Source organism: Eptatretus burgeri, chromosome 12 (assembly GCF_056783735.1).
Source record: "Eptatretus burgeri isolate ZD-2024b chromosome 12, Ebu_testis_v1, whole genome shotgun sequence".
In the NCBI taxonomy this organism is placed as follows: Eukaryota; Metazoa; Chordata; class Myxini; order Myxiniformes; family Myxinidae; genus Eptatretus; species Eptatretus burgeri.
In genome coordinates this window covers 57,935,205-57,962,221 of record NC_140972.1, presented here as the reverse complement: position 1 = coordinate 57,962,221, position 27,017 = coordinate 57,935,205, and the positions used below count along the sequence as shown (strand labels likewise).

Sequence of the window (27,017 nt, the reverse complement as noted above, 5' to 3'; positions counted from 1 at the left end):
ACATAATGTGGGTTTGTGTATTTGTTTGTGTGATGTCTGTCCCCTTTCGAAAGGACGATTTAAGAAGGGTTTTAAAGGCCAATTTTTTTTTTAATACGGCTGTGTGTTCACTACGGACTCTTTTTTTCAGGATTAAAAAAAAAAACTCGGAAAACATTTTCCATTAAACAGTAATTACGTCTCTTCTTTTGGAAATGAAGACTAAGACTTACAACTGGGCCTCATTGATGGTGTACAGAAGCGTTGTAAAAAAAGTAACAACAAATACAAGGTGCAAGGAGGTGAAATTCGCTGCACGTGGTGTAACGCACACAGAGTAAAATGAGTGTTCATTTACAAACGTGCGATGTCCAATAAATAAAGAAGATAAAAGCACACCTGACGCTAGGCCGAGGCTTCAGGCTTTGGCATGTTCACGAAGCTGTACCCTCAAAATGAAAGGTCCCAGAAGATAAAGAAAATAGGGGAACATTTGTAGATGTAGTGTTTTAAAATAACGATTTTTGTTGTGATAAAACATCATATCTTCTAGTCTGAATAAAATAATTCCAACCCGTCATTTTTGACGGGTTTTTGTACTAGTTTTAAAATACAGGTGTAAAGGCTGATGGAAAACAAGCACATTAAGCAAAGGTTCAACAGTCAAAGTGGGTGGGAAAACGGGGGGGGGGGGTTCTTCCCCGATTGTGACTTTGATCATAGTGGGGAAGCTTGTATGCTCCTGGGACATAGAGAGCTAAACTGGTGGGAGTTTTGCTCCTGGTAGGTCTTACCTAGTCATTCTGCTCAATGGGTAGGAGCCAGACTAAAGCCGCTGTCACACCTTGACGATTTAGCCAGCGTATGCCGATTTATGAAAAATTTGTCTAAAACGCTGGCACACGTCGAATACGTTATGGGTACGTTTTGTATACGTTAAGAGCACGCTGAAAAACACTGCCATACGTCGTAGTACGCTGGCTTTAAACGTTGTACTTTTGGGTTGTTCTCAAATTTTTGCATGCTTGAAATTTTACGACATATGCCGGCGTATGACTCACACGTTCCGCTACGCTGGCCATAAGTTGTAGGCACGTTATGCGATCGTTGACACATGTTACTTGTAAGTTACCATAAGTCAAAACATGTCGAGGTAATGTTAAGCGTACCCAAAACTTATTTATAACCTATGAGTAACGTTTTGTAAGCACGCTATACGAACGTTGTTCACACTTCGCAACACGTTACTTGAAAGTTCCTCATACGTCGAAACATGTCAAAGTAATGTTTAGGGTACCCGTGACTTATTTATAACCTATGAGTAACGTGCTTGGGAATTATTTGTAAAGCATGTCCTACGCACAAATACGTATGTAGACGTATTTGACGTCTTCAGGATGACCACAGAACTTACTGAACGCGTTTCTAACTTACAGATACCGTATAATGGCGTATTGGCAGCGATTAGGGGAATTGGTATATAAAAAGGGGCTTCGCAGGAGGAACCCGTCTTTTTTTTAGACTTCGTGGTGAGTACATGTCCATGTCATTCCGAGAGATGGAGGATACGGCAAGGCTGAGACGACAATACCTACCTGTCCTCGAACATCAACATGACCTCATAGAGTTGACACTGCACCAGTTGCGTGCCAATAGAGCTGGGAGAAGAAGAGGTGAACGGAGGAGAAGGAACTGGGTCAGACCATGGATCGGGAGGCAGCGCCATTACGGCATATATGACCAGCTCATGGTGGAACTCCGGAACGAGGACCATGCATCCTTCATCAACTTCCTGCAAATGCCCCCAGCGATGTTCGACAAGCTGCTAGCCAGAGTGGGTCCAAGGATAACCAAGCAGTACACCTTCTACAGGGATCCGCTTGAGCCTGGCATGAGGCTGGCACTGAGCCTGCTGCTGTTGGTGCCGTGACTGCAGTGCTGTGGAAGCGATTTAACTCGTTCAATGAAAACAATTTCAACTGCTGAGCACCAGCGTCCAAAAACAATAGGCGAGTGACAGACATTTATTAAAAGTGAAGTTGCAGCCTATGAATAGAAAACCTCATGTAATCGTCGACGATACGCTGCCACGCCATGCATACGTTAGATTATAATCGTTGGGCATAGGTTGTGGACGCCTAAAACACGCTAATCAATCGTTGGTATAACTTATGTATAAGTTATCGAAGCGTTCTTTGTTCATTACTAGTACATTATGCATTTGTCCAAGTCGTTTTGAATACTTTAAAAACTGAAACAAAAAAATAGTTCATCGTGGGAATGAGAAAAAAAAAATTAGCCGAAAAGAACATCGAACAATAGTGCAAAGTAGTCTCCTATTCGTGTACGCAACGAGGCTCCATCATCACCAACACCCTCCCCATCACGCTCACCTACTACTACTGACACGCTCACCTAATACTACTACTACTACTACTGATACTACTGACATTGACATCTACTCAACATGGAGTCTGGAACACCGACGGGTTCCTCTTGTGAAGCCCATTTGTATATACCGATTCCCGTAAACGCTGCCAAATCGCTATTATACGGTAGATGTAAGTTAGAAACACGTTCAGTCAGTTCTGTGGTCGTCCGGAAGACGTCAATCAAATTTGTCTACATACGACAATGTGCATTTCAGATACGTTACACATAGGTTCAAAGCACGCTACACATAGGTTCAAAGCACGTTACTCATAGGTTAAAAATTAAGTTTCGGGTATGCTAAACATTATCTCGACGTGTTTCGACTTATGAGTAACTTACAAGTAACGTGTGTCCGACGTGTGTCAACGATTGCAGAGCGTGCCGAGAACTTATGCCAGCGTATGCGGAACTTGTGAGCCATGCGTCAAGTACGTCGTAAAATTTTCAGCATGCTTGAAATTTAACGACGTACTAGACGTACCACGGAATATGACAGCGTACTTCATTGTTTTTCAGCGTGCTCCTAACGTATACACAACTTACCCATACCGTATTCGACGTGTGCCAGCGTTTTACACACATTTTTCATAGGTCGGCATACGCTGGCTAAATCATCAAGGTGTGACTGTGATGTTGACACTTCCAATTTTCAGGCGGTTATGATTTAAATCGGCGAGCGGCAGGTTTTTAACAGGCTACGCCACGAGTTCATTGGCGATACGTGCAGCGCACTATGACTAAGTTAAACTATCGTTGGGCATAGGTTGTGAACGCCGACAACAGGCTAAGCATTCGTTGGTATAAGTTATCGAGAAGACAACGAAACGTTCTGTGCCCGTTACTAATATGTTATGCATACGACCAACACGTTATGAATACGACCAAAACGTTAAAAAAAACCCTCAAAATTTCAGCTTACGCCAACGTTTTACATACATTTTAATACGTTGCCATTGCTGGCTAAAACGTCAAGGTGTGACAGCGCGTTAAGAGTAGTCATATCTTTGGGGGTAGGAAATTAATTTTTTAACCTGGCCTAGTCACCCGCACACCTTCACAGTGATCCTGTGAAGAGGGTTTTACTCGTTTTACGACGAGGTGAATGGCGCCAGCCAGTCTTTTTCTTCTTCTTTTTTTGTCTTTTTCTTCTTCCACATCCTTGTCACCTTTGTCTTCTTCTTATTCTTCTTCCTCTTGATATTTTCCTTTCCTTTCTTTTCTTCTATTCTGCCATTTCTAGTCTCAGTTTTTCTGCATCTTTCTTGTACAGAACTCTCTGTGGGATCTCATTAATTCTGTCTCTGAAGGGTGCTGGAAATAAACATGCTGCAGGCCATGGCCACTTGGTAGTACAGGATTCTGAACTCTTTGGTAATGCTTTCAGATGCTGATATATTAACAGGTGTAAAATGTCAAAATGGTTGTACTGCCTTGGACATGCATGGGGGTGATCCATGCAGCCATTTTTGGTTGCATTCCTGGGGCCATCATCGTGGCATTGTTGTACAACAATGTGTTCTCATGAGTTTGTGGGATCCTATTGAGTCTCTTGGACTGGCTTGTGAATTTGTTTGGGTAACATTTACTGATGTCTTCTTCTTTTTCTTTTTTTTCTTCGATTTTGTATTTTTATCACGAAGAATATGGTGATACAGTACAACCTAAAATAACGGAACTCTCCCTGCACGTGCCAATCTACCTTCCCGTGCACAGCGACGCTTAAATCCTTTAAAAAAGGTTGGTTCTCCAATCTCAGGGGCTTTTGCTCCAACTTTTCTTCTGTGCATTCTTTTATTCAGCTAACTCGCCCGACTTGCTGGCTCTGAGTGTCAGTTGGACAGCGGCATCTTCTCTGTTTTTCAAGTTACCTGGTTACATTTTTCACAGATGTGATCACCCTCCTTGTCATGCTCTTGGTATCTATGTTGAGGACTCTCTATGTTGAGGACTTGAGGACTTGCCAACAGTGTACTCAAATGCAATAAATCTTCTATACCTCCTCTCTTTCATGGACCTGAGTTGTTACTTCACCTCTAGATAAAGCAAACCTCTTTTCAAATCACTTTTTTTTCTAATTCTATGCTCAATAATCAGTGACACTCTCTTCCTCATTTTCCATTTTGCACAGACTCTGATATTCCTGTTCCATTTATCACTCCGAAGAAGGTTGCCAGAATTATTCATACTTCAGATGCCTTGAAAGTGACTGGACCTGATGGAATCCCTGTGATTGTATTGAAGATCTGTTGTCCTGAACTGTCATCGATTCTTGCCAAGCCATACAACCGGTGTTTCCTTCATCTTGGAAAGTGGCTTCTGTTCCTGTTTTCAAGGGTGCTGGTGAGCATTCTAAGCCAAGTAACTATTGCCTCATCAGTCTGCTTCATGGAATAAATAAGACATTTGAATGCTTCATCAATGAAGAACTTCTCAGCCATCTGGAGAACAACGAACGTCTCAATGACTGCCAGTATGGCTTTTGTCATTCCTGCTCAACTGGTGATCCACTATCCTTAATTATGGATAATTTCAACAGGGCATTGAAGCTCAAGGGTGAAGCTCAATTAGTGGCTTTGGATATCTCAAACGCCTTTGATAAAGTGTGGCACAAGGATCTGCTCCACAAGCTTCAGTCATATGGTGTATTTAGTGTGATGCATTCAATCATTTCGGCTTTCCTAACAAATCACTAGATGAAGGTGGTACTTGAGGGTCAATCTTCTCCTACTTGCTCCATATATTCTGGTTTTCGACAGGGCTCTATCGTTGTTCCTTATTTATATCAATGATCTTCCTGATAATGCTCTGCTTCAGCAAGCTCCATATGCTTAAGATTCCTCACTTTACTGTACATATGCTGATTCAATCAACACTATTCATAACGATGTTGGAGTTTCACTGGACAATGATTGAGAGAATGTGTTGAAGTGGGAGCATGATTGACTGGTAACTTTCAATGCAAAGAAAACTAAATTGTTGTCCGTGTCTCATTCGAGAAACAGGTCTTTCCCTTCTGTGCACACGGGGTCTTCAACCTTAACAGATTCATCTGAGCTTCGGCTTCTTGGTCTGGATATCCCCTCTGTATGCCTGGTGTTGGCTAAGTGGTTAGGGTGGTGGCTTGGGATCCTAGAGTCCTGAGTTCAAGCCTCGTTTCCCACTGAATTAATTCACCAGGGGGTTGACTCAGCCTGCCATCCTTCCAAGGTCGATAAAATGAGTACCAGCTTGCTGGGATGACCGAATCATTTGAGTATCCTGCGTCGGAGTGGCGACCCGTCCAGGATTGTACCCAATAGCCAAGGAGACTGCTTCGGCAGCATCAACGCTCTGTACAGAGTATGGTCCCAATGGGGAATATCTCCTCTAACCTCTGTTGGGATAAGTACATTTCTGGTATTGCGAAGAGTGCTTCCAAGCGAGTTGGTTGTCTTTATCGAGTGCAGAGGTATTTGGTATTTACCTCCTGATGCTGTTTTATACCTGTATATGACAATATAGTCCCCTCATGGAGTACCGTTGCCACATTTGGGCTGGAGCACCAACCAGCCTGCCACTTATCTTTACTCGATGGGTTCCAGAAACGCATCGTTAACTTGGCTGGTGCGGAGATGGGTTCAACTCTTCAACCGCTCTCTCACCGTAGGTCAGTTGTCACTCTTACTTTGCTCTTCAGATATTTTCATGGCAAATGTTCTGCTGGACTTTCTAACTTGGTTCCTCCTGTATGAGTGTATGGACACAAGACTTAGTTTGCCATCTCTGCAAATCCATGCACTGAAGCTGATCCAAAGTGCAGAACAAAAGGCAGTGCAGATAGTTTTATCCCTCATGCTGTCTCACTTTGGAATTCACTATCCGCAACGTGCATCACATTATCCTATGACCTATCCAGTTTCAAGAGGAATGTCAATTCCTACTTCTTACATCTTTGAGGTCACAACGTTTCACCTGACTTCTGCTACTTCCTGTGTCTTAAGGCCCGGTCACACCTTGACGTTTTAGCCAACGTATGCCGATTTTTGAATTTTTTTTCTAAAACGCTGGCACACGTTGAATATGTTATGGGTAAGTTTTGATAACATTGAGAGCACGCTGAAAAACACTGCCATACGTCGTTGTACGTTGGCTTTAAACGTTGTACTTTTCGGTTCTCCTCAAATTTTTTCATGCATGAAATTTCACGACGTATGCCGGCGTATGACTCACACGTTCCGCTACGCTGGCCACAAGTTATATGCACGGTCTGCGATCGTTGACAGACGTCAACACATGCTACTTGTAAGTTAATCATAAGTTGAGACACGCCGAGGTAATGTTTAGCGTACCCGAAACTTATTTCTAACCTATGATTAACGTGTTGTTGGCACGTTACACGATCGTTGCTACACATCGACAGACGTTACTTTTAAGTTACTCATAGTCTGAAAGACGTCGGTATAATGGATCGTCCTTGCGTCAGCGTCCACGGCCATGGCCAGGACACTTATTTGCAGCATTCTTCAAACTTTTCTTCGGCATGACGAGGATGTTCACACTTCGATGTCGAGCTTGGCTATGATTCCAATTGTCCATCGGCAGCGTCTATTTAAAATAGTCGAGTTTGAGCGTTTTAACACGTTCAGAATAAACGCTTCAAATTTCCAAACCCCAGCGTCAAAAAACAAAGGCGAGTGACAGCAATTTAAATCGTTCATTGTAAACAATGAAAATGGCTGAGTGGTAGCGTTTAAAAGTCGTTGAGTGTAAAAAAAATCGAATTGTTGAGCGCAAGCGCCTACTTTCAATAGTGGGGTTTGAGCGATTTAGCACGTTCAATAGAAACGATTAAAATTTCCGAGCGCCAGCGTCAAAAAACAAAGGCGAGTGACAGCAATTTAAATCGTTCATCGTAAACAATGAAACTAGCTGAGTGGTACCGTTTAAAAGTCGTTGAGTGTAAAAAAAAATCCAATTGTTGAGCGCAAGCGTCTACTTTCAATAGTGGAGATGCAGCCATTTAAATCGTTGAGTTTATCATTTAAATCGTTAAATCGTTAAACGCAAGGACGATCCATCATAACCCACACCCTCCCCCTCACACTCACCTACTACTGCCAACATGAACAAACTACTACTAATACTAATACTAATACTGATACTGATACTGATACTGTTACTGCTGACATGGACATCGACTCAAAAAGGAACTCAAAAACACTGTTGGGTTCCCCTTTTATGAACACCATTTTTATATACCAATTCCCAAAACCGCTGGGAACACGTCTTTACAGTCAAAGCTCGTTACTATGCCACCCGTCGGGACCGAGCAAAAGTGGCATAGTAGCGAGAGTGGCATAGTAACGAGATTTTGTCAAAACGGCCTTATTTTCTCAAGTTACCCATCTGTAGTTAATCTTTAGACAAAATTTATTCCAGCAAGTAAAAGGCACGACTGTTGAATAAGCTAAGCGAACGGAGAACATACACACACTAACAGAGTTCACACACTAACATATGGCATGGCGAGAAATTCACGACACACAAAGCTTTCAAGAATCGTCGGCTGGCGCATCTTCTTTCGGCGGATCTCGTGCATCTCGTTGTCTAGCCGATCGCACGCTTGCATCACACCGGGCTTCCCGCTTCTCTGCTGCATGAACTTCCGGACGGTGCTACAAGCGCGCTGGGCTTCCTCGAACGTAACGATTTCCTCCTCGACAGTTACCTCATCATCTTCGCTTTCCACCGGCTCCTCACTGCACAGAATCTCCTCCGCAATCTCCTCCAGCGTGAAATACCCGCCAGTCGCGAGGCGCTCGTCGGCTTCGAGAAAGTCAGACAGCTCGATCTCCTCGTTCTCGTGCATCTTTTCCTCGGCAGGCAGAGCTTCCCAGATGTCGGGCAGCTCCGCATCCTGTGGCTCAGTTTGGATCTCCTCTTCGATGAACTTGGCCTTCGCGAAACAGTTACTGATCGTCGACTTGCCGACCTGCTCCCAAGCACGCCGGGCGACGTGTAGAGCGTCGAGCAACGTGAACTTGAACTCCTTTCCCTCGTCTATGGCCTCAAGCCGGCGGCATAGCAGGAGCTTCTTGTAGTGGTGCTTGAGGTTCTCTATGATTCCCTGATCCATTGGTTGCGAATTGGCTGTCGTGTTGGGTGGGAAGAAGACCAGTTGGATGTTGTTCAGCTCAAGCTCGGGAGGCTGGCCAGAGAAGTTATCGAGACAGACCAGCACTCTGCGTCCCTGCTGGCCGAGTCGTCCGTCCCACGCACGCAACATCTCCTCGAAAAGCTCCGCCGTCATCCACGCCTTCGAGTTCGCCTTGTACTTGACCGGGATCTCTTTGTTCTTGAAGGCACGGGGTTTCTTGGAATTGCCAATCACCAGAAGAGGGAACTTCTCGCTGCCGCTCATGTTTGCCCCAACCAGAAGAGTGATCCTTTGCTTGCTTTTCTTTCCTCCAGTACACCGCTCTCCCCTGAAAGCCATGGTCTTGTTCGGAAGCAGCTGCCAGAAGAGTCCAGTCTCGTCCAGGTTGAAGATGTCGTCTGCGGAGAACTGCCCGAGTAAGGGCCGGAGAACCTGTTGTTGCCACTCAAGAAGGGATTGCGAATCCACCGCTCCAGCTTCGCCCTGCACTGTCTTGAACGTGATGCCGTGGCGCTTCTTGAAATTGCCCAACCAACCGTCGCTCGCCATGAAGTCTGGGATGTGCATCAGCTCGGCCAGTTTCATCGCCTTCTCCTTGATCAGATCGCCGCTGACAGGCACATCCTGTCCTCTTGATTGCTTCAGCCACATGAGCACTCCCTCATCAAGCTTCGGGTCGTGAGCCTGCGTCAACTTCATGCGCTTCGATGGAAATCCAGCTTTGATTGCAGCCTCGATTGCATCCTTCTTGCTGAGAATGCCCTTCACGGTGGTTCTCTTAACTTCGACGCCCCATTTCTTGCTAATCTCCCCGGCCAACTTGGACTGATTCGGCTCCTTCTTCGCAGCATCGATGATCTCCTTCTTCTCCTTCAGCGTAAAGTCTGTTCGCTTGCGTTTCTGAGCTGACATTATGGGCTGAATTTGAAAAAAAATGATGTCACTGTTGTACGTGTGCCTGCGTGTCTGTGTGTGTGCTCGCGCTTTTTTGTGTCTCGTTGTGCGTGTTGTGATTGGCTTGTTGTGGCTGGCATCGGGGAGAAGAATCGCGTGTTTTGACACAGTCTGACTATGCGCGTATGTATTGAGTTATGTTGTGCGCAGCTGGACTGTAGTTCGTCGCTTCGCCTTTGGACGTGAGTGTGATAATCGAGCACTGCGCAATACAGACTTTTTCACGACTCGTGCCTTTTAACAGTCACACAGTAGTGGCATGGTAGCGAGAGTAGGGGGTGGCATAGTAAATTTATTTTGTATTGAATTTTGTCGGGACCGAGCAAAAGTGGTATAATAGCGAGAGTGGCATAGAAGCGAGGTGGCATAGTAACGAGCTTTGACTGTATATGGCAGTTGTAAGCTAGAAACACATTCATTTTTTTTTTTTGTCGACCGGATGACGTCATTGGAATACGTCTACATACGTCGATGTGTGTTGGGACTACGTAAAGAATTGGTTCAAAGCACGTCAAACATAAGTTAGAAATAAGTTTCGCATAAAAAAGACATTACCGCGACGTGTTTCGACTTATGAGTAGCTTATAAGTAGCCTTTGTGGACGTGTGTAAGCGTCCACATATCGTGTGTAAAACTTATCCCCATCGCATGCGGAACGTGTGTCATACGGCAAGTACGTCGTAAAATTTTGAACATGTTTAAAATTTCTTGACGTACTCTACTTACTACGACGTATGATAGCGTACTTTAGCGTTCTACTCACGTATACCAAACTTACTCATACCGTATTTGACGTGCCCCCAACGTTTTAGACACATTTTTCTTACGTCGGCATACGCTGGCAAGATCGCCAAGGTGTGACCGCGATGTTGTCACTTCCATTTCTACGGCAGTTATGATTCGAATCGTTGTGCGTCAGCCTTTTAATAGGCTACGTCACGACATCGTCGGCGATGCGTGCAACGTGCTATGCCGAAGTTAGACTATCATTGGGCATAGGTTGTGTAGGCCAACAACAGGTTCAGCATTCGTTGGTATAAGTTATCTATAACACAACGAAACGTTCTGTGTCCATTACTAATATGTTATGCATACGACCAACTCGTTATGAATACGTCCGAATATTAAAAAAAAAACATCAAAAGTTCAACGTAAGCCAGCGTTTTACATACATTTTAATACGTTGCCATCGCTGGCTAAAACGTCAAGGTGTGACCGGGCCTTTAAACGTTTTCTTGTTATTTTTCTTTTTATTACCTCTGCCACCAAAGGTCATCCTTTCTTCTGAGGAAGGTACTTGAGGGTCAATCTTGGAAGGTACTATCAAGAAGATACCTGTCATCCTTCCGACATCAGCAAAATGAGTGCCAGCTTTCTGGTAACCTGTGTCGGAGTGGCGACCCGTCCAGGATTGTGCCCAATAGCCAAGGATACTGCTTAGGCAGCACCAACGCTCTGCACAGAGTATGGTCCCAATCTCCTCCTCCTCCTCTACCGAAGGTGAAGGAGGTTATGTTTTCACCCCTCTCTGTCTGTTTGTTACTTGCAAAATCGAAGATTTTTCAAGTATATTGTCAGTCAATTTCATTTTCAAAATGCATTTTTTCAAAATGCAAAATTTTCAGTCAAAAGGCATTTTGATTTTTCAAGTCAGTCGAGTTTGTTATTCTGTTATTCTATCGCCCTCAAGGTCACAATTTTAAAACGGTCTTCACGAAACTTCACCACCTGGTAGAGTTCTTCACAACCTGGAAAAAGCCTATTATTTGAGGTCAAAACTTCAAAATAGGCCAAAGATAAACAACTAAGGTGGAATTTCTAACATCCTCAATTTTTATTGGATTGACTTGAAATTTGAAGAGAATATATAATTCAGGTCACTGAATTAAACCAACCAATTATTTTTGAGGTCAACAGAGACCAAAAGGTCAACATAGGAAAAGGTCAAAAACTGAGGTGTTATTTCTAAAATCCTCAATTTTCATCCGAATGAGTTGAAATTTGAACAGGATATGCATATTGCATCACTGAATTGGGAAACCAACTATTTTTTGAGAACAATAGGTAAAAGGTCAACTCAAGGTCAAACTTCTAAAATCATCTATTTTTATCTGAAAAATCATCAATTTTCATCCGATTGACTTGAGGATTAAAGAACAATTGACGAGTGCGTCACTGAATTGGGAAAGCAACTATTTTTGAGGTGAAAAGGTCAAAGGCAACTCATGGTCAAACTTCTAAAATCATCAATTTTCAACTGCATAATTGTCAATTTTCATCTGAGTAACCTGAAGATTAAGCAGAAATTGCATGGTGCATCAATGAATTTGGAAACCCAAAATTTTTCAGGTCAAATGTCAAATCAAGTTCAGACTTATAAAATCATAAATTTTCATACGATTGACCTGAGCTTTGATTCGGATTGTCAATTTTAATCTCAATGAAATGGACAATTTGATGTATCCATGGCAATCTTTGGAGAGCGGGGTAGAATTTGCAAGTATCGTGCTCCACACGACGTCTCCCTCCCCCCCCCCCCCAGAGGGAGGGAGCGGGATATTGTAATCGTCCGGTTTGTTTGTCTGTCTGTTTGTTACTTGGCGAAATCTTAGATTTTGTCAAGTATGTTGGTCTGTTCCGTTTGTTGGTTTGTTACTTACGAAATGTAAAGATTTCATAAGTATATTGATGACTTCCGTTTCTATTTGATTGTTTGTGTGTTTGTTTGTTTGTTTGTTTGTAGGCACGATAACTCGAGAACGGAAGAAGCTACCAATGTCAAATTACACCACGTGATTCAAGAGGGTGATGGCTAGCGCTGATTAGATTTTGGTCAAAATCGGTCAAAGGTCAAGGTCACAGTGAGGTCAAACATAATTCCGTAAATTAATGTGGAGAAATGGAGTATTTTTGCTTCGCTTGACGTTACGACTTCGTTTTAACTTCGATTTTAATTTTGTCTTCGGGTTTTGCGATCGCTTAGGACGCTTAAAACTCGGTTGTCGAAATTCTGATAAAAATCGGATGTTTTGGAGATGTTTTAAGATTGTATAAAAAATATTTCACTCGACGCGTCACGGGTCGTCCCATGATGCAGTGCGCTCGAGCAGACGCGTCGTTGACCAACGTAAAGGTTTTGCGTGTGCGCGCTGACGGTGTTTTCGATAAAGATGGTGTTTAAAAGTCATTTTTTATCCCAATAAAGGTTATCGCCGCATGCCTGACTCGCTGAGCCGTCGGATTATGTAAAGATTGTTGGTGGATGGCCGAATATTACGGTTTTGTGACTTTGATAAAATAATTGCATGGAGAAATGGAGATTTTTGTTTCGGTCGACGTTACGATTTTTGATGGTTTGGTACAGAATCATCGTAGAAACTTCTGGTTTGCATCGCTACCTTCTCAAGAGAGCTTTTATTAGACAAGGTCAGAGGTCAAGTTGACGATTTCGTAAGTACCAGTCTATGACTGCTTATTTGTTTGTCCGGTCATCTACAGCCCAAACGGCTGGACCAGTCGTTCTTAAATTTTTACACCTGATAGGCAATCCACCTGAGACGGTCCGCGTCCAAATCCCGTCTTAATCGGACTAAACGTCACGAATTGACGTCACACAATGTGAAAACACAATTTTAGACATAACTCAGTGACCTACGACTCAGTGACCTACAACCTACGACCTACCTCAAGTCGCTACGACTTCCGGTTGATGCCAAATTAAACTTCATTCAAATATCAAAATTATTACTAAATGCATCTTATTACAAATTACGCATAGTTTTCGCAAGCGTATGACGTCAAAGTTTTGCCTATTGATGTCATTTAAAAAATATATTTACGCTCCTGTGGAGCCGAAACTACTGAAGCAATTGTTCTCAAATTTTAACACGTGATAGCCAATCTTGCTGAAATAGTCTGGGATCAAATCACGCCATAATCGCACGTCACGACGTTACGTCAAAAAAGGTGAAAAGCGCCTGATAATTGTTATTTGTGACGTCGCGTCATTTTATTAATGACCCTGCTAGTTTGCTATAAATCATGTTGGGGGGGGGGGTGGGAAGCTTTGGGAGCTTTGAGGGCTGTTGTAGAAATATATTTTGTGTGGTCCTAGGAACACAAGGTAAATTATACTACATTTTGCATGTGCTGCTAAATTGAGAAGCATCTACCTGTGTGTGTGTATTTTTTCTCATATATCCTCTGTGGTCTCACTTGTATCAACAGGAAATTATGGGAGCTCGACATCTCTCAGTCTCATCCACAGATATTTCTCGTGTTTCTATATACGAGTATCACCCGCTCCTTCGAGAGCATTGGTAAGTCATCTCCCCCCCCCCCCCAACACCCATCGTGATAGGGGGTATAGGGGGGTTACCCTGGGTACTACCAACACATATGCAAAATTTGGTGGAGGTCAGGCCAGCCCTGCTATTTTTCTATGATCGTCAGATGTACTTTCATATAAACATACACAGGGGTTTCCTTAGAAGCCGGTTACCGGCGACCCGCAGCCGTATACTCAGAGAAAAAATGTCAAAGGTCACCGCCTACTTCAGTGCCGATTTTTCTATTTTTTTTTTTTATTATTATTATTTTTTGTCACCACGAAATCTCTACACCCTGTTTTGAAATCCGAGACGAAAACACATGAGTATTTCGATAAAAGCGGGCTTACTTTTACTGTTAGTACTCTCGCCAGGTATAGCACAACACTGAACTAACTAGAGGGGAAGCACTCGGTTGAGTGCAAAACCTCCACCGCCAATACTGCTGGGTCACTTAAGTGAACCTGATATCCTATTCATTGTTGGTCAAAACGGATCAGACTCTACTGAACCACGATTAAATAAACTAAGCTAGATCGACGCGCATGTAGAAATGCCCCCCAAAAAAAAAAAAATCGAATTTTTTTTTGAAAAAAAAGTTGCAAAATTTTTTTTTTTCTCTAACAAATTTTTTGGGGGGGTTGGAAATCACTTAAAACATGTAGAAATGCAATATATATATATATATATATATATATATATATATATATATATATTTCAAATATTTTTCAAACAAAATCGTAATTTTTTTGAAAAAAAATTTTTTTTGGACCAAGTCCAAAATCTAATGGCATGATCCTTGGACCATACCTAATCCCCCCATCAAGTTTCGTCGAAATCCGTCCAGGAGTTTTTCCGTAATACTGTTCACAAACAAACAGACAGGGGTGAAAACAGTAACCTCCGTCCATCTTCGATGGCGGAGGTTAAAAATAACACAAGTAGCTAAAACACGCCTCCTGCAATGGAGAGTTCTCTGCTTTAGCCTCGTTTTGGACTGTTGGCCTGATACCCTGATTCCATACAGCAATGCCCTCAAGAAAATAAACTTTGTAGGCCTCGCAGTTTCGGTGCCGAAACGATGGCATCGAAACGAAAATCCCTGTTTGACTTTGGATTTTCGAAGAAGTCCAAAGACATGGGAGGTAAGCTTCTGGCCATCAGTAATTGGTCTAAACTTGCACTGTCGCAAGTGCTACATTGTTGTTGTTTAACGAAACACGTGTTTCACCTCGTCCATTTTGAGCTTTTGTCAAGTGATGCGGCTCCAAAATACACGGTCGCCCGTTGTGCCTTTTTAATTTATAAAGTTACTAGCAGGGGCACCCGGTGCTGTTGGAATCTATATTAATATTTCGGCACGCCCCTTTCTTTGTTCCACCATCAGATTTTTGTTACTGCATGAAATGAAACAAGATTTGGCACATATACTAATGATATTATTGTCTTCCTTAAGAGGCCCCTCAAAATTCGTTTTGATGCATTTTCACAAACTCCAACGGATTCCATTCAAATTCGGTACGATTATGGCTTTTGGTCCAACTTCGGTCATTGGCTATAAATTTTTTCCATAACACTTCCGATATTCGAAAAAAATCGATAAATCAATATCCCTTATGGGATTTTCCATTCAAATCCACTCAAGTTTAAGGCCTACGGGGGATGCAAATTTCCACTTTGCCCCGGGCGCTGTTTACCTCCGCTACGCAAAGCTGTTAGGGTTAGCTACCCTAACACTAACCCTAACAGCTAACCCTAACCCTAACCCTAACAGCTAACCGCTAACAGCTATTCAGGAGATTTGCAAGAAAGCCCGGGCAACACCGGGCTTTATTGCTAGCCCGAGCAACGCCGGGCATTAGTACTAGTTTTGAAGAAATCAAGTTTGTTTGTTTTTTGCCATTTTCTTTGTGGGGGCCGAAAACACTTCCCCACACCACAAAGGAATGGGGTCGGGGATCACTTAATATTATCTTTCACATTTCTACAAAGGCTTAGGTACGATAGAGCGGAGGGTGATTACTCGGAGGGTGATTGCAGAACCACACTTCAGTATTTCTTTCATCATATAATGACCAGTGGTTGGTTAAGACAACACTAGTCCATCATAAAATGGAGATGGAGAGACAGACAGACAGGGAGATGGAGAGACAGACAGACAGAGAGATGGGGGAGAGAGAGAGAGAGAGAGAGAGAGAGAGAGAGAGAGAGAGAGAGAGAGAGAGAGAGAGAGAGAGAGAGAGAGAGATGGGTGGGGGGGAAGAGAGAGAGATGGGGGAGAGAGAGAGAGATGGAGATTGATTGATTGGTGGGGGGAGGGAGTATTTAGGTTGGTCTTATCAATCACTAGCTGAAGTACCCGGTAATACCTGGGAAATTTGCCCTATTTTCCTCACGCTAGTTAGACTGAGGCATTAGTTGTATGGAGAAAATTAGGAAGGCTTCTTTTATTCCTCAGATTTATGGAAGGAAGGCTTTATGCTGCCGTAATCCTTAGAGAGGTCATAGTTGAAGGCGACCTTGAGCCACTCAATGTTTTTCGTAGCAGTGGCAACTGTCCTTGATGTCCTGCCAAAACCCGGACCGAGAAAGCTGGAACGTGAGTTTTGTGCTTCTCTTGCCCGTCGGTGTGACGCTCTATTTGCAGTTAGGCGAATATCTCTCTATCTCTCTATCTCTATCTCTATCTCTATCTCTATCTCTATCTCTATCTCTATCTCTATCTCTATCTCTATCTCTATCTCTATCTCTCTCTCTCTCTCTCTCTCTCTCTCTCTCTCACTGCAGCTGACTCTGCTTGCCTGGCTCGTTCATGAGCAGATCTATCAGCAGTAAGACGTCTCTGTCTCTGTCTCTCTGCAGCTGACTTCGCTTGCCTGGCTCGTTCATGAGCAGATATATCAGCAGTAAGACGTCTGTCTGTCTGTCTGTCTGTCTGTCTGTCTGTCTCTCTCTCTCTCTCTCTCTCTGTGTCTCTCTCTCTCTCTCTCTCTCTCTCTCTCTCTCTCTCTCTCTCTCTCTCTCTCTCTCTCTCTCTCTCTCTCTCTCTCTCTCTCTCTCTCTCTCTCGCTGACTCTGCTTGCCTGGCTCGTTCATGAGCAGATCTATCAGCAGTAAGACGTCTCTGTCTCTGTCTCTGTCTCTGTCTCTCTCTCTCTCTCTCTCTCTGCAGCTGACTCTGCTTGCCTGGCTCGTTCATGAGCAGATCTATCAGCAGTAAGACGTCTCTGTCTGTCTCTCTCTCTCTCTCTCTCTCCACAGCTGACTCCGCTTGCCTGGCTCTTTCATGAGCAGATCTATCAGCAGTTAGCTGTTGCCGTGCGCGTGCAGTTCATGAATTCAAATAACAGGAGGAGAATGTGTATGTTTAAAAAGTCAACGAATACGAACATTTTGTATTTCAAAAAACCCGAGCGTTTTTAACCATGAAGCCTTTTGTTACGATTAATACGCCGGCGCACTATTCGAAAGCCATTTTATTTTTTTTAAATGGAAATATATATATATATATGTATATATATATATATATATATATATATATATATATATATATATGTATATATATATATATATATATATATATATATGTATATATATATATATATATATATATATATTTTTAATAAATATATTTTTTTCATTTTTATGGAAAGCCACTTAGCACATCCTGGAGCTGAATGTTAGGTCTATATGTGTGTAAAGCTTCATCAAGATCGGTTCACTGGTCTAGGAGCTTATTGGTTAGAAACAAACAGACAGACAGACAGACAGACAGAAGGACTGCCGTTTATATAGTAGATTAGCCTCGAAGCTTAAAGCAGCTTTTGTACATCTTATTATTCGTGGTTATTTGAACTAAAAATCGCCGTTTATTCACTGAAGTGAAGGCCAAGTACGAGCAGCTGTGAACTGGCCAACTGAATACTGGTACCGCAGGTCCATGCGTGTACCATAGACTTGCGAGCTTTTCTTGACGGTATAACAACACGATATTGGCGGATAATGTAAGGTGGAAGTTTAACAAAATTGGGATTGTGACTGATGCAGTATTCACACTTAGACTGTTTGATTGGTTGACTGATTGAAGCTTGCTGACATCGAATAAAGAAATGATCAGAAAACGAGTGAAGTTAAATACATGTTTATCATTCATTTTCAAACAATAACTAGTCTAAAGTTATTAGTTTGAGCTGTTTATTAAATCAAAACAAAACACAATAAAATAATAATAAACAATATTTAACAAAGTAAAATGAAATCGAAGAGGGGAAATATGCATAAAATGAATGAAAGAAAAAAAAACACCTGTTTTTGTGGAGTTTTCCACCCCAACACCATGAAAATATGAGAAGTATTTCATGTCAGAAATCATGCTGGAATGCATCTCCAGCCATCTAGGATCCTCCGGCTTCCAGGGCCCGTCTCGGGCCCTGGACCCCAGCCATACAGCTGCGCTTGCTTCGCTCGCGGTGATGGTAACCTGCTACTTTTTAATGGTAGCCTCCTACTCCAAAAAAATAAGGAAACCCCTGAATGTACGAACAAATAAACACCACACATTCCATGACATTACAGCTTGGACCACAACACGGAAAGGTCAACTAATTCGCCAAGTGTCGTGCTAAGCACGATTTTTCATTTGTCTGTCTGTCTGTTAGCAACTTTACGGCAAAACGGCTTTAGCAAACACTATCAAATTTAATCCAAAGGTGGGCAATGAACCTTGGACAACCCCATTAACTTTTGGGTCCAATTGGATCAAAGGTCAAGGTCAAGAAAAGATCAAAATCGTTTTTCGCTCATAACTTCGTCAAAAATGATCTGATTTACTTCAAATTAAGCTTATAGTGAACCTTATTCTATTTGTCACTTATAATCCTACCCATTCCTATCGTGGAAAATGCATATTTGTGAAGATCGGTAGGGTCCGAAGTTTTGGGGGTCATGGTCATCGGTCAAAATTACATATTTTCCATTATAAATCAAAAAGGTTAGGAATATGCGTGTTTACTATGGAAGACATATATCAATTCCTTTGTTGGCTTTCATTTGACACCATGACCTTTGACCTTACATGGCCTTGAAAGGTCAAAATCATTTTATGGTCATAACTTCGTCAAAAATGGTTTAATTGACTTCAAACCAAGACTAAAATATTCCTTATTCTATTCCTTATAATCAACATTCAGGTTAAGGATGTATCAAATTTAAATTTGATCCCCAAAATATCTTTATGCCTGAAATGGGTGGGATTTGTTGTGCCTGGCACCACTTGCTCTTGTTTGTTTGTCTGTCTGTCTGTATGTCTGTGTGCAGGATATCTCAAAAAGTTGTTGATAGATCCTGATGAAATGTGAACAGGTTGGGTGTATGACAAGGACGAACTGATTCGATTTTGGTGAAGATCCAAATCTGGATCCAGCAACTAGATTTTTCAAGTCATTCTTCACCATTGAGAGATGGGGCCAAGAACGATTATATAGCATGATATTTCAAAAATGTATTGGACCAGATATGTTCTCCTGGATCAGGCATTACGGGGCAGAGGTATGCGGTCTACCGAGTGCCCTTCTAGTTATATTTTGTTTTGTTTTATCCTTATCTCACCTTCCCTTAGCCACTTACCAAGAGTGGCTTTATGCCTTGTTTGGGGCACTTTCCATTAAAAAGAAAAGAAAAAGAAAAGCACTTGGGGGTGCATCAAAGCAGTACATGGAGAAGAGTTGCAGGTAAAGGGGGGATAAGGTCTCAGCAGGTGCAGTAACAAAGCAGACAAGGGAGAGACCATGAGGTAGCAGTGGGCAGAAGATATCCTGGAGGAAAAAGACCAAGAAAACCAAGAAATTCTACAGACGAGGGAAGAGGGATAAGCATGCTGAAATGAGATCTCCAAAGGCCTCTGTGTTGCAATAATTGACAAAGATTTATGGAATACCCAAAATTCGTGGCTTGCAACTCTTTGTGGGAATCATTGGAGAAAATAAGCAAAGCATCTAAAGTTGTAATTTACAAATGTGATGCCAAGCTGAACTGCGACCACATCAAGACACCAATGTCTGTTACCTGCCGTACATTGGTGTGCATATGATGTCATTAACAAAAACGGTGCTATGTGATAGAAAAGTTATACCATTCGTAATGCCATTTGAGAGCAGGAATAGGAAAGAATGAAACAAATGTGACTCGTGGGAATAGTAGAACACCGTGAAACACAACTTAATAAAAAAGACGAATTATAATGGGACATGGGATTCAAACTGAGCGTTCTTTACCAGCATGCAATACAGGCCACAAGAGATTGTCCAGGTTCTTATAACTCTTCACCCATCCACTACATTTTAAAAATAGCTCAATAAAAAGGTGCTTTGAACAGTGTGTCATGAAATTACCCATCTGGTCACTAAGGTCATCTCATAGTCCAATATGTCTTACCAACCATTGATTAAATAATTCTGCCTGCCATCACACAATCACCTTTCCTCCCATCCATGAAATTGCATCCCAAATTTGGCCCCGTCTTGCTCTTCACTTCAAACTTTCAAACCATTTTTGCTGTCTCCTGTGCCTGTCGACAATATCTCTTACAGTCTCTGTCATCTTCTGTCATTGTTCTTCCATACCAAAGTTGTTTTTCAGTTTGAAATCAATCTGCTTGTCCACCAAACTATCAGTATACCTTCCAACTGTCCTTTGAGGAAAAACACAGGGAAAGAATGAGAGACAGACAGAGAGACAGAGAGACAGAGAGACAGAGAGACAGAGAGACAGAGAGACAGAGAGACAGAGAGACAGAGAGACAGAGAGACAAAGACACACACACACACACACACACACACACACACACACACACACACACACACACACACACACACACACACACACACACACACACACACACACACACACACACACACACACACAGCAAGAGACAAAACAGAGACAGAGAAATTACTACAATGCTAGTTCAAAAACACGACTCTTGCAAGAGTGGGCAAGTTTAATTGCCACAAAGAAAACCATTGTGAATGCAAGTGCTCACACTGTTTCATGCCTTGGGCACTGATACCACCTTGATAGTTAGTGAAGCATCATACGTAAAAGAATGCACTAATATCCATCTTCATGAGCTACGTCAGACTCGTCCTGGCAAAGTGTCCCTGCTCAAAGCAGACAACAGACTCATAACTCAGGCGGCAGCTAGCTATTTTACAGGTGAAGCATGTGGTCCATGACAGACATTGCGCCGTTTTCTGACCAATTTTAATGGAAGACATTGGCTGAGACCCAAAGCCTGGTGCTGAAACAAATGCCTTCAAAAGATGTGCTTCAAAAGAGAGTTTATAATGCTGAGACACAAGATTGCAGCTATACACTTTTGAACTTGGACTCAAGTTTCTTCTTTCCTAAACTCAAGACTCTAAACTTTGAGACCTCTCCCAAAGGACACAATTGATTCAAGTAATGGAAGTACAAGAACAAAAATTTACTCATTTCAACCAAAAAAGAAAGATAGGTCAGTAGGTGGATATATTGAGAGATAGGAAATCCCCCCAAAAAGGTTTGTGGTTCTCAAGCAACATCAATATCTTGCTACAGTTGTTTTTATTGCTTAGGATAGCAAGAAACTTGCATTGAATAAACATTAACCTCCATTACCAGGTGCACAAAGGGCGAGGTTTAAGAATTGTGACACTATTTTGCACAGCCATAGACTAGTGAAGATTGGGAAAATAAGAGAGTGCAACTTTGCTGATTGATAAAGATGGATCAAAAGAGGAAATAAATATGCAAAACACAAACCGTGTTGGACAATGTAATGTGAAATACCATCATCGAACAATTCCCTGTGGCTACAGTGCTCACCATATGTGGTTATCATCTTGCTGGCTTCCCTGAACAGCAGAATCCCATTGGGCGAGATGACATCAAACTGTAGCCTTTGTGACCTGTAGGACAATGAGGAGGTGACTTCATATCAAGCATCTAACAGGATATTTTACTTGGGGTAAATTACCTTGACTAAACCAAGAAGTTTGATTATTTTTGGCTTGACTATCTTCCTCCAAGTCCCAAAACGCACACGTCAAAAATAAAATAAAAATTAAATATTTGGGACGTGAAGTCCATATCAATTCCTCTCACCAAATAGGCAAATTTCGTTTCCACTCTGCAGAAGTAAAATTGGTGATAATTTTTATCATTCTCATTTCCGAATCTCCTTCACAAGCAATACACGGCATTGTGATCATAATTGAAACCTCCAATTGTACGAATATAATGTCGGTTGTGGCAACAAATCTAATTCCAATGGTCACTGCACAAAGCATTTAGTTTCTGGCTGCTGTTTTCCGCACGTCGTGATAATGTCTGTGCGAAGTCGCTATCTTTTATGTACAGTGTTTTTGGAATACAGTTGTCCAAGCATCTTTACAGAATATGAAAGGGTTAAAAGTAACACAGGAGGGCCGTGGGGATATAGGAATGTTGGACAATGTTCAGTCAGGGTCTGAAACAAAGAGGCAGGTTTCGGAAGGAGGGTTGATGAGAGTAAAAGTGATGCAAGTAGAAATACAAAACATGAGATTGATGGTGAGCTGAAACCACAAAACACCAGTGGAAAGAGCATGATCAGACAGATGCAGGGAAACAATTCAACTATTCGTGGGAAAGAGAGAAATTAGAGTGCAGGTAAGCAGAGAGCTTGGATTTTGGAAGGTGAAAAAGAATGGGCTTTCTGGATGGTTCCATTCATATTGGAAGGGTGCACAACCAGAAGACGTGATCCACTCACCCTCCCCACCAAAAAAAGTAAAAACGAAACGAGAATTGTACTCGGTAGAGCGCATATCTCTGCTAGGCTGAACAGTTTGCATTTTGTATCCCACTGACAGGCAGGACCTGGATCCGGACCTGAAGTCAAATCGAATAGGCTTGTTCTCATCACCTAACCAAATCATCCACCTAGTTTTGTGATAACTTGTCGATAACTTTTTGAAACAGCATGCTATACTGCAAAAATTCTCTCATATCCGGATTCGGATCTTCACCAAAATCGAATCAGTTCATCCTTGTCACACACCCAAGCCGTCCACCAAGGTTTATCCGAATCAGTCCATAACTTTTTGAGATATCCTGCTCACAGACAAACAGACAAACAAACAGACAAGGGTGAAAACATAACCTCTGTCCACCTGGTAAAAAACAAAAACAGCCAACTTACCTGTCTACAGTGATTAGACAGGTGAGGGGGCTTTTGCTTTATGCCTCTTGACAGGGAATGCCAATGATTTTCAGTGTTTTAGGCTTTAGAGGATGCAGGAGTGAGCAGTGAGATGATGGTCTATCAACCCACAAGAGAAAGCAATTTCCCTTTTTAGCACATGCAAATGCTTTTTTGGCTGTATTGTTCAGAGATCCAAAGAAGCACGTTGCTTAACAGTGAAAGCATAATCAGGACTTGCAACCCAGTTGGGAAATGTGGTCTGAAGCAAAAAAAACATCACGGTGAGGTCCATAAGCATGAGGGTTGGCTTCGTCCAAAGGTTGACCACAGAAGTGGATGAGCGGAGAAGCATGATGGCCCTTCCTGAGGGACAATGTTAGAACGCGAGACTTACACTAGATTAAAGATCATGTTCCAGGTACTGGTCCAACTTCTGATTTGTACTTTTCTGCCAAAGTTAACTGTGATGGAAGCAGCTGCTGCCAGTCGAACAATGGAATGAGGAACCAATCGGTCTGAGGTGGAATAATTAGAAAAATGGGAAAAGAAGAATTTTGATAAGATTCCAGCATTTTCATAAGATGAAGAAGAAAAATAGCACTGGATCAAGTGCTTTGTCTTGGGGTACCATCAGCATCACTGGGATATCAGATGAGAAGACACCATCAAGACTGTGTCCCATTTGCCCATATGGAGAGCCCAAAAAAGCCAGGCATGGAAAGAATCGTGCAAGCCACAGGCAGAGAACTTAACAAGCATGGAGGGATACCAATGCGTCAAAAAGTCAGCAAACATCGTTCTTGAAAAGAGTCGCTCAAAATTCCATGGTCGACACGACTTGGTCAACAAATAGCGAACATTTATTTTGACAATCGTAAATTATCTGGTATTCACGACCCTGTTGTCCTGCCATCTTGAAAAACAATTATGCAAATTGTGCTTTATCCTATTTCAAGCCTCAAAAACCACAACTCCCTCACAATTCTCAAATCCCTCTCAGCAATGCAATTCGGAGAAGGCTCTGCAAACAATGTACAGGGCAAGTGGATGACTTCATAGCTTTGACAATATTCCGTACTCAGACTCACCTGTTCTGAACAAGTTCAGCCATGAGCTTGAGAATGGGCGTGGTGCAAGATGGTTCAAGGTACCAAAGTTCAATGGCTCTTAAGAAGACGGGCATGTATCGTGGGTAACTGCACCAGGAAAACTCAAGAAAAATCACAGGAGAGAGTCCAAAGCATAGGCACACACGCATGCATGCACCCGCACGCACACACACGCACACACGCCAAGTGGCGATCAAAGCAATGACCCATTTTACACAGTAAAAGGAAAGGTAAAGCATGCAAAATAAATACATTCAGAATCCAACAAATCGATTTTTCCATTATAATAATAACTAGGGTGAAGTTGATGGCACGCCATCAACAGGGGGCAGGGAACAAAAATAAAACTGCTCTCGCATCTTCTTGGCATGTGGTGATCATAACTACCAAGTTTGGTGAATCTATGCACAATCATTTAGGAAGAGATAGCGCGGCAGACACACATATAGACAGGGCCGATTACAATATTCTGATGTGTTTTTTATTTATTAATAAAGCGTTGGGATCCTTACTATAATTCAAGGACCGGTGTTTGTTTGTGTGTGTATTTGTTGCGCTACTTCACTTCCAGTTCTGGGCCGATTACATCCAGACTTGCTACATAGGATTCATCCATCCATCCATTGGGACCATACACTGGTGCTGCCTTAGCATCTCCTTGGCTATTGGGCACAATCCTGGACAGGTCGCCACTCCGACGCAGGATACCAGCAAGCTGGCACTCATTTTGCCGAACTCGGAAGGATGACAGGTCGAGTCAACCCCACCTGGTATCTATTCAACAGCCGAGGGGGATTTGAAGTCGGGATCCTCGGATCCTAAGCCCACCACCCGAACCATTAATCCAACACCAGGCATACATCGGATCAGCATGACTCCAATTAGTGCATCAGGATGTTTGTATCTTTGCCGGTGATCTTAAGGGGGTGGGGAGGGATAAGGAGGAAGCAAATTTGCTATGTAAATGTTTATCGAGTAGCACTGCTCCAGGTGGGAGAGGGCATTACAAGTCCCCACACCCTTTACAGAAAAGTATTTCTGTCCCCATGTTTTCCAATACAGTGAGGTGTTTTCAATTATGCAGAGAGAGGTATTTTGAAATACATGGTTGAATTAGGACAATAAATTAACCCCCCCCTTCCCCTGGCCACTCCATTCTAGTAATCTATAATAAGTGTGTGTGTGTGTGTGTGTGTGTGTGTGTGTGTGTGTGTGTGTGTGTGTGTGTGTGTGTGTGTGTGTGTGTGTGTGTGTGTGTGTGTGTGTGTGTATGCGCATGCATGTCCCCCATTACTGCAAAACCATGAAACCTCGTGGCCTGAAACTTTGCATGCACACTAAGGGAACTCCAAGGGAGTGCACAAATGAAAACTGGGAATTTGGGTAAATTAAAATACCCCTTTTGAAGATAATTAATGGGGTGCTCATCATGAAAAAACAAAAAAAGGCAATTTTTTTTTGTCAGGAACGCATTCCCCCTTCAATACATTAAGTCAATCAGATTCTGCAACTTGTGGTGAGGCTTCCTTCTCCCACCCCATTCCTCACTCTCCCCCATGTCCTCCACCCCCTCCCACGTCCTCTCCTCCTCTCCCACGTCCTCACCTCCTCTCCCCCTCTCCAATGTCTTCTTCCCCCTCCCACGTCCTCTGTCCCTCTCTCATGTCCTCTCTCTCCCTCTCCCACGTCCTCTCCTCCTCTCCCACATCCTCTCCTCCTCTCCCCCTCTCCCATGTCCTCTTCCCCTTCCCACGTACTCTGTCCCTCTCCCATGTCCTCTCTCTCCCTCTCCCACGTCATCTCTCTTTAGTAGTCCTGTCAGCGAAGCGACAGGTAGTATTTGCTAGCAATAATAATAAGTAGAGCGAAATTGATGTTGCACCATCGCAAATCCCCATACTTACAACCTCAGACACAGTTGAAAGATGGCAAAAAGTTCCACCAGGAATAAACCAATATCTAATTTGGAGTTCAAATTTTTTTCCCCGTTTGGACCCCTGCCACCTTAAGTCTGCACATCCTGGGGCATGAACCGGGGAGGAAATCTAGAAAAGTTACATATTTTATGCACCCTCCAATACTGATTGCAATATATACAAAGTTTCATTAAAAAAAAAAATTTCAAAATGTGCCTGTAATTGTATTTTTTGGGTGTTTGACCTTTTGACCCCACCCTCGGGGGCAGGGATGAAAACGATTGCTCTTTACCTTCTTGTCATGTGATGAATATAACTACCAAGTTTGGCTAATTGGTGCTTAACTGGTGAGGTTGAGATAGTGTGACAGCAGACGGACAGATAGACAGAATTTTTTCAAAAAAAGCATGGGGAAAATAACAAAAGGAGTTCTCCTTACAAGGAACCTTAATGCAGGAGGAGGCAATTAGGTCCATCAAACCTGTTCAATGGTTGCCAAGCTATGGCTGTTTGTCTATGCTCCAGCCTTTTTAAATACGTGTCAAGCAAGGAAGCAGCACGCATCATTTTATAGTATTTGGTATAACTTCGCCTATATAACTATAATTATATTATCGCCTATATAATCGCCTATATAATTATATAACTATAATTTGGTATAACTATAAAAACCGTTTTGGGTTTTTCAACGAAAATACAAAGTGCCAAAGCTACATCAGCAAATGTTTACTCATCTCAACATCAGTGTATCAAGAAGGTCAAAGATTGATTTTATGAAGACAGAGAAAAAAGTGAACAATCACAATATGAAAGTAATGAACAGAGGCATAAGGGCATCAAGACGCAATTAGGAACAGGCTCTGTCAACACTGGGCACAAAGCTATCGCTGAGGTTTTGTAACTTGGTACTCCATCATATGTCAGCAACAGATAAATGCT

At 42.5% G+C, this 27,017-nt stretch overlaps 1 protein-coding gene across 5 annotated transcripts in view; it reads right to left on the bottom strand.

Annotated features, from left to right (window-relative positions):
- Window positions 1–27,017, bottom strand: part of LOC147015691 (exportin-7-like) — a 297,528-nt gene that overhangs the window by 97,424 nt on the left and 173,087 nt on the right. For all 5 annotated transcript variants that reach the window (XR_015049793.1, XM_085848087.1, XM_085848088.1 and 2 more), the window contains 2 exons: window positions 24,142–24,249; window positions 21,694–21,776 (listed from right to left, as the gene is read on the bottom strand). Coding sequence is in view for 4 of the 5 variants with exons in the window: in XM_085848087.1 (XP_085704213.1) it covers window positions 21,694–21,776; window positions 24,142–24,249 (191 nt within the window). In the remaining variant the exon portion in view is untranslated. The remainder of the gene's footprint in view (window positions 1–21,693; window positions 21,777–24,141; window positions 24,250–27,017) is intronic.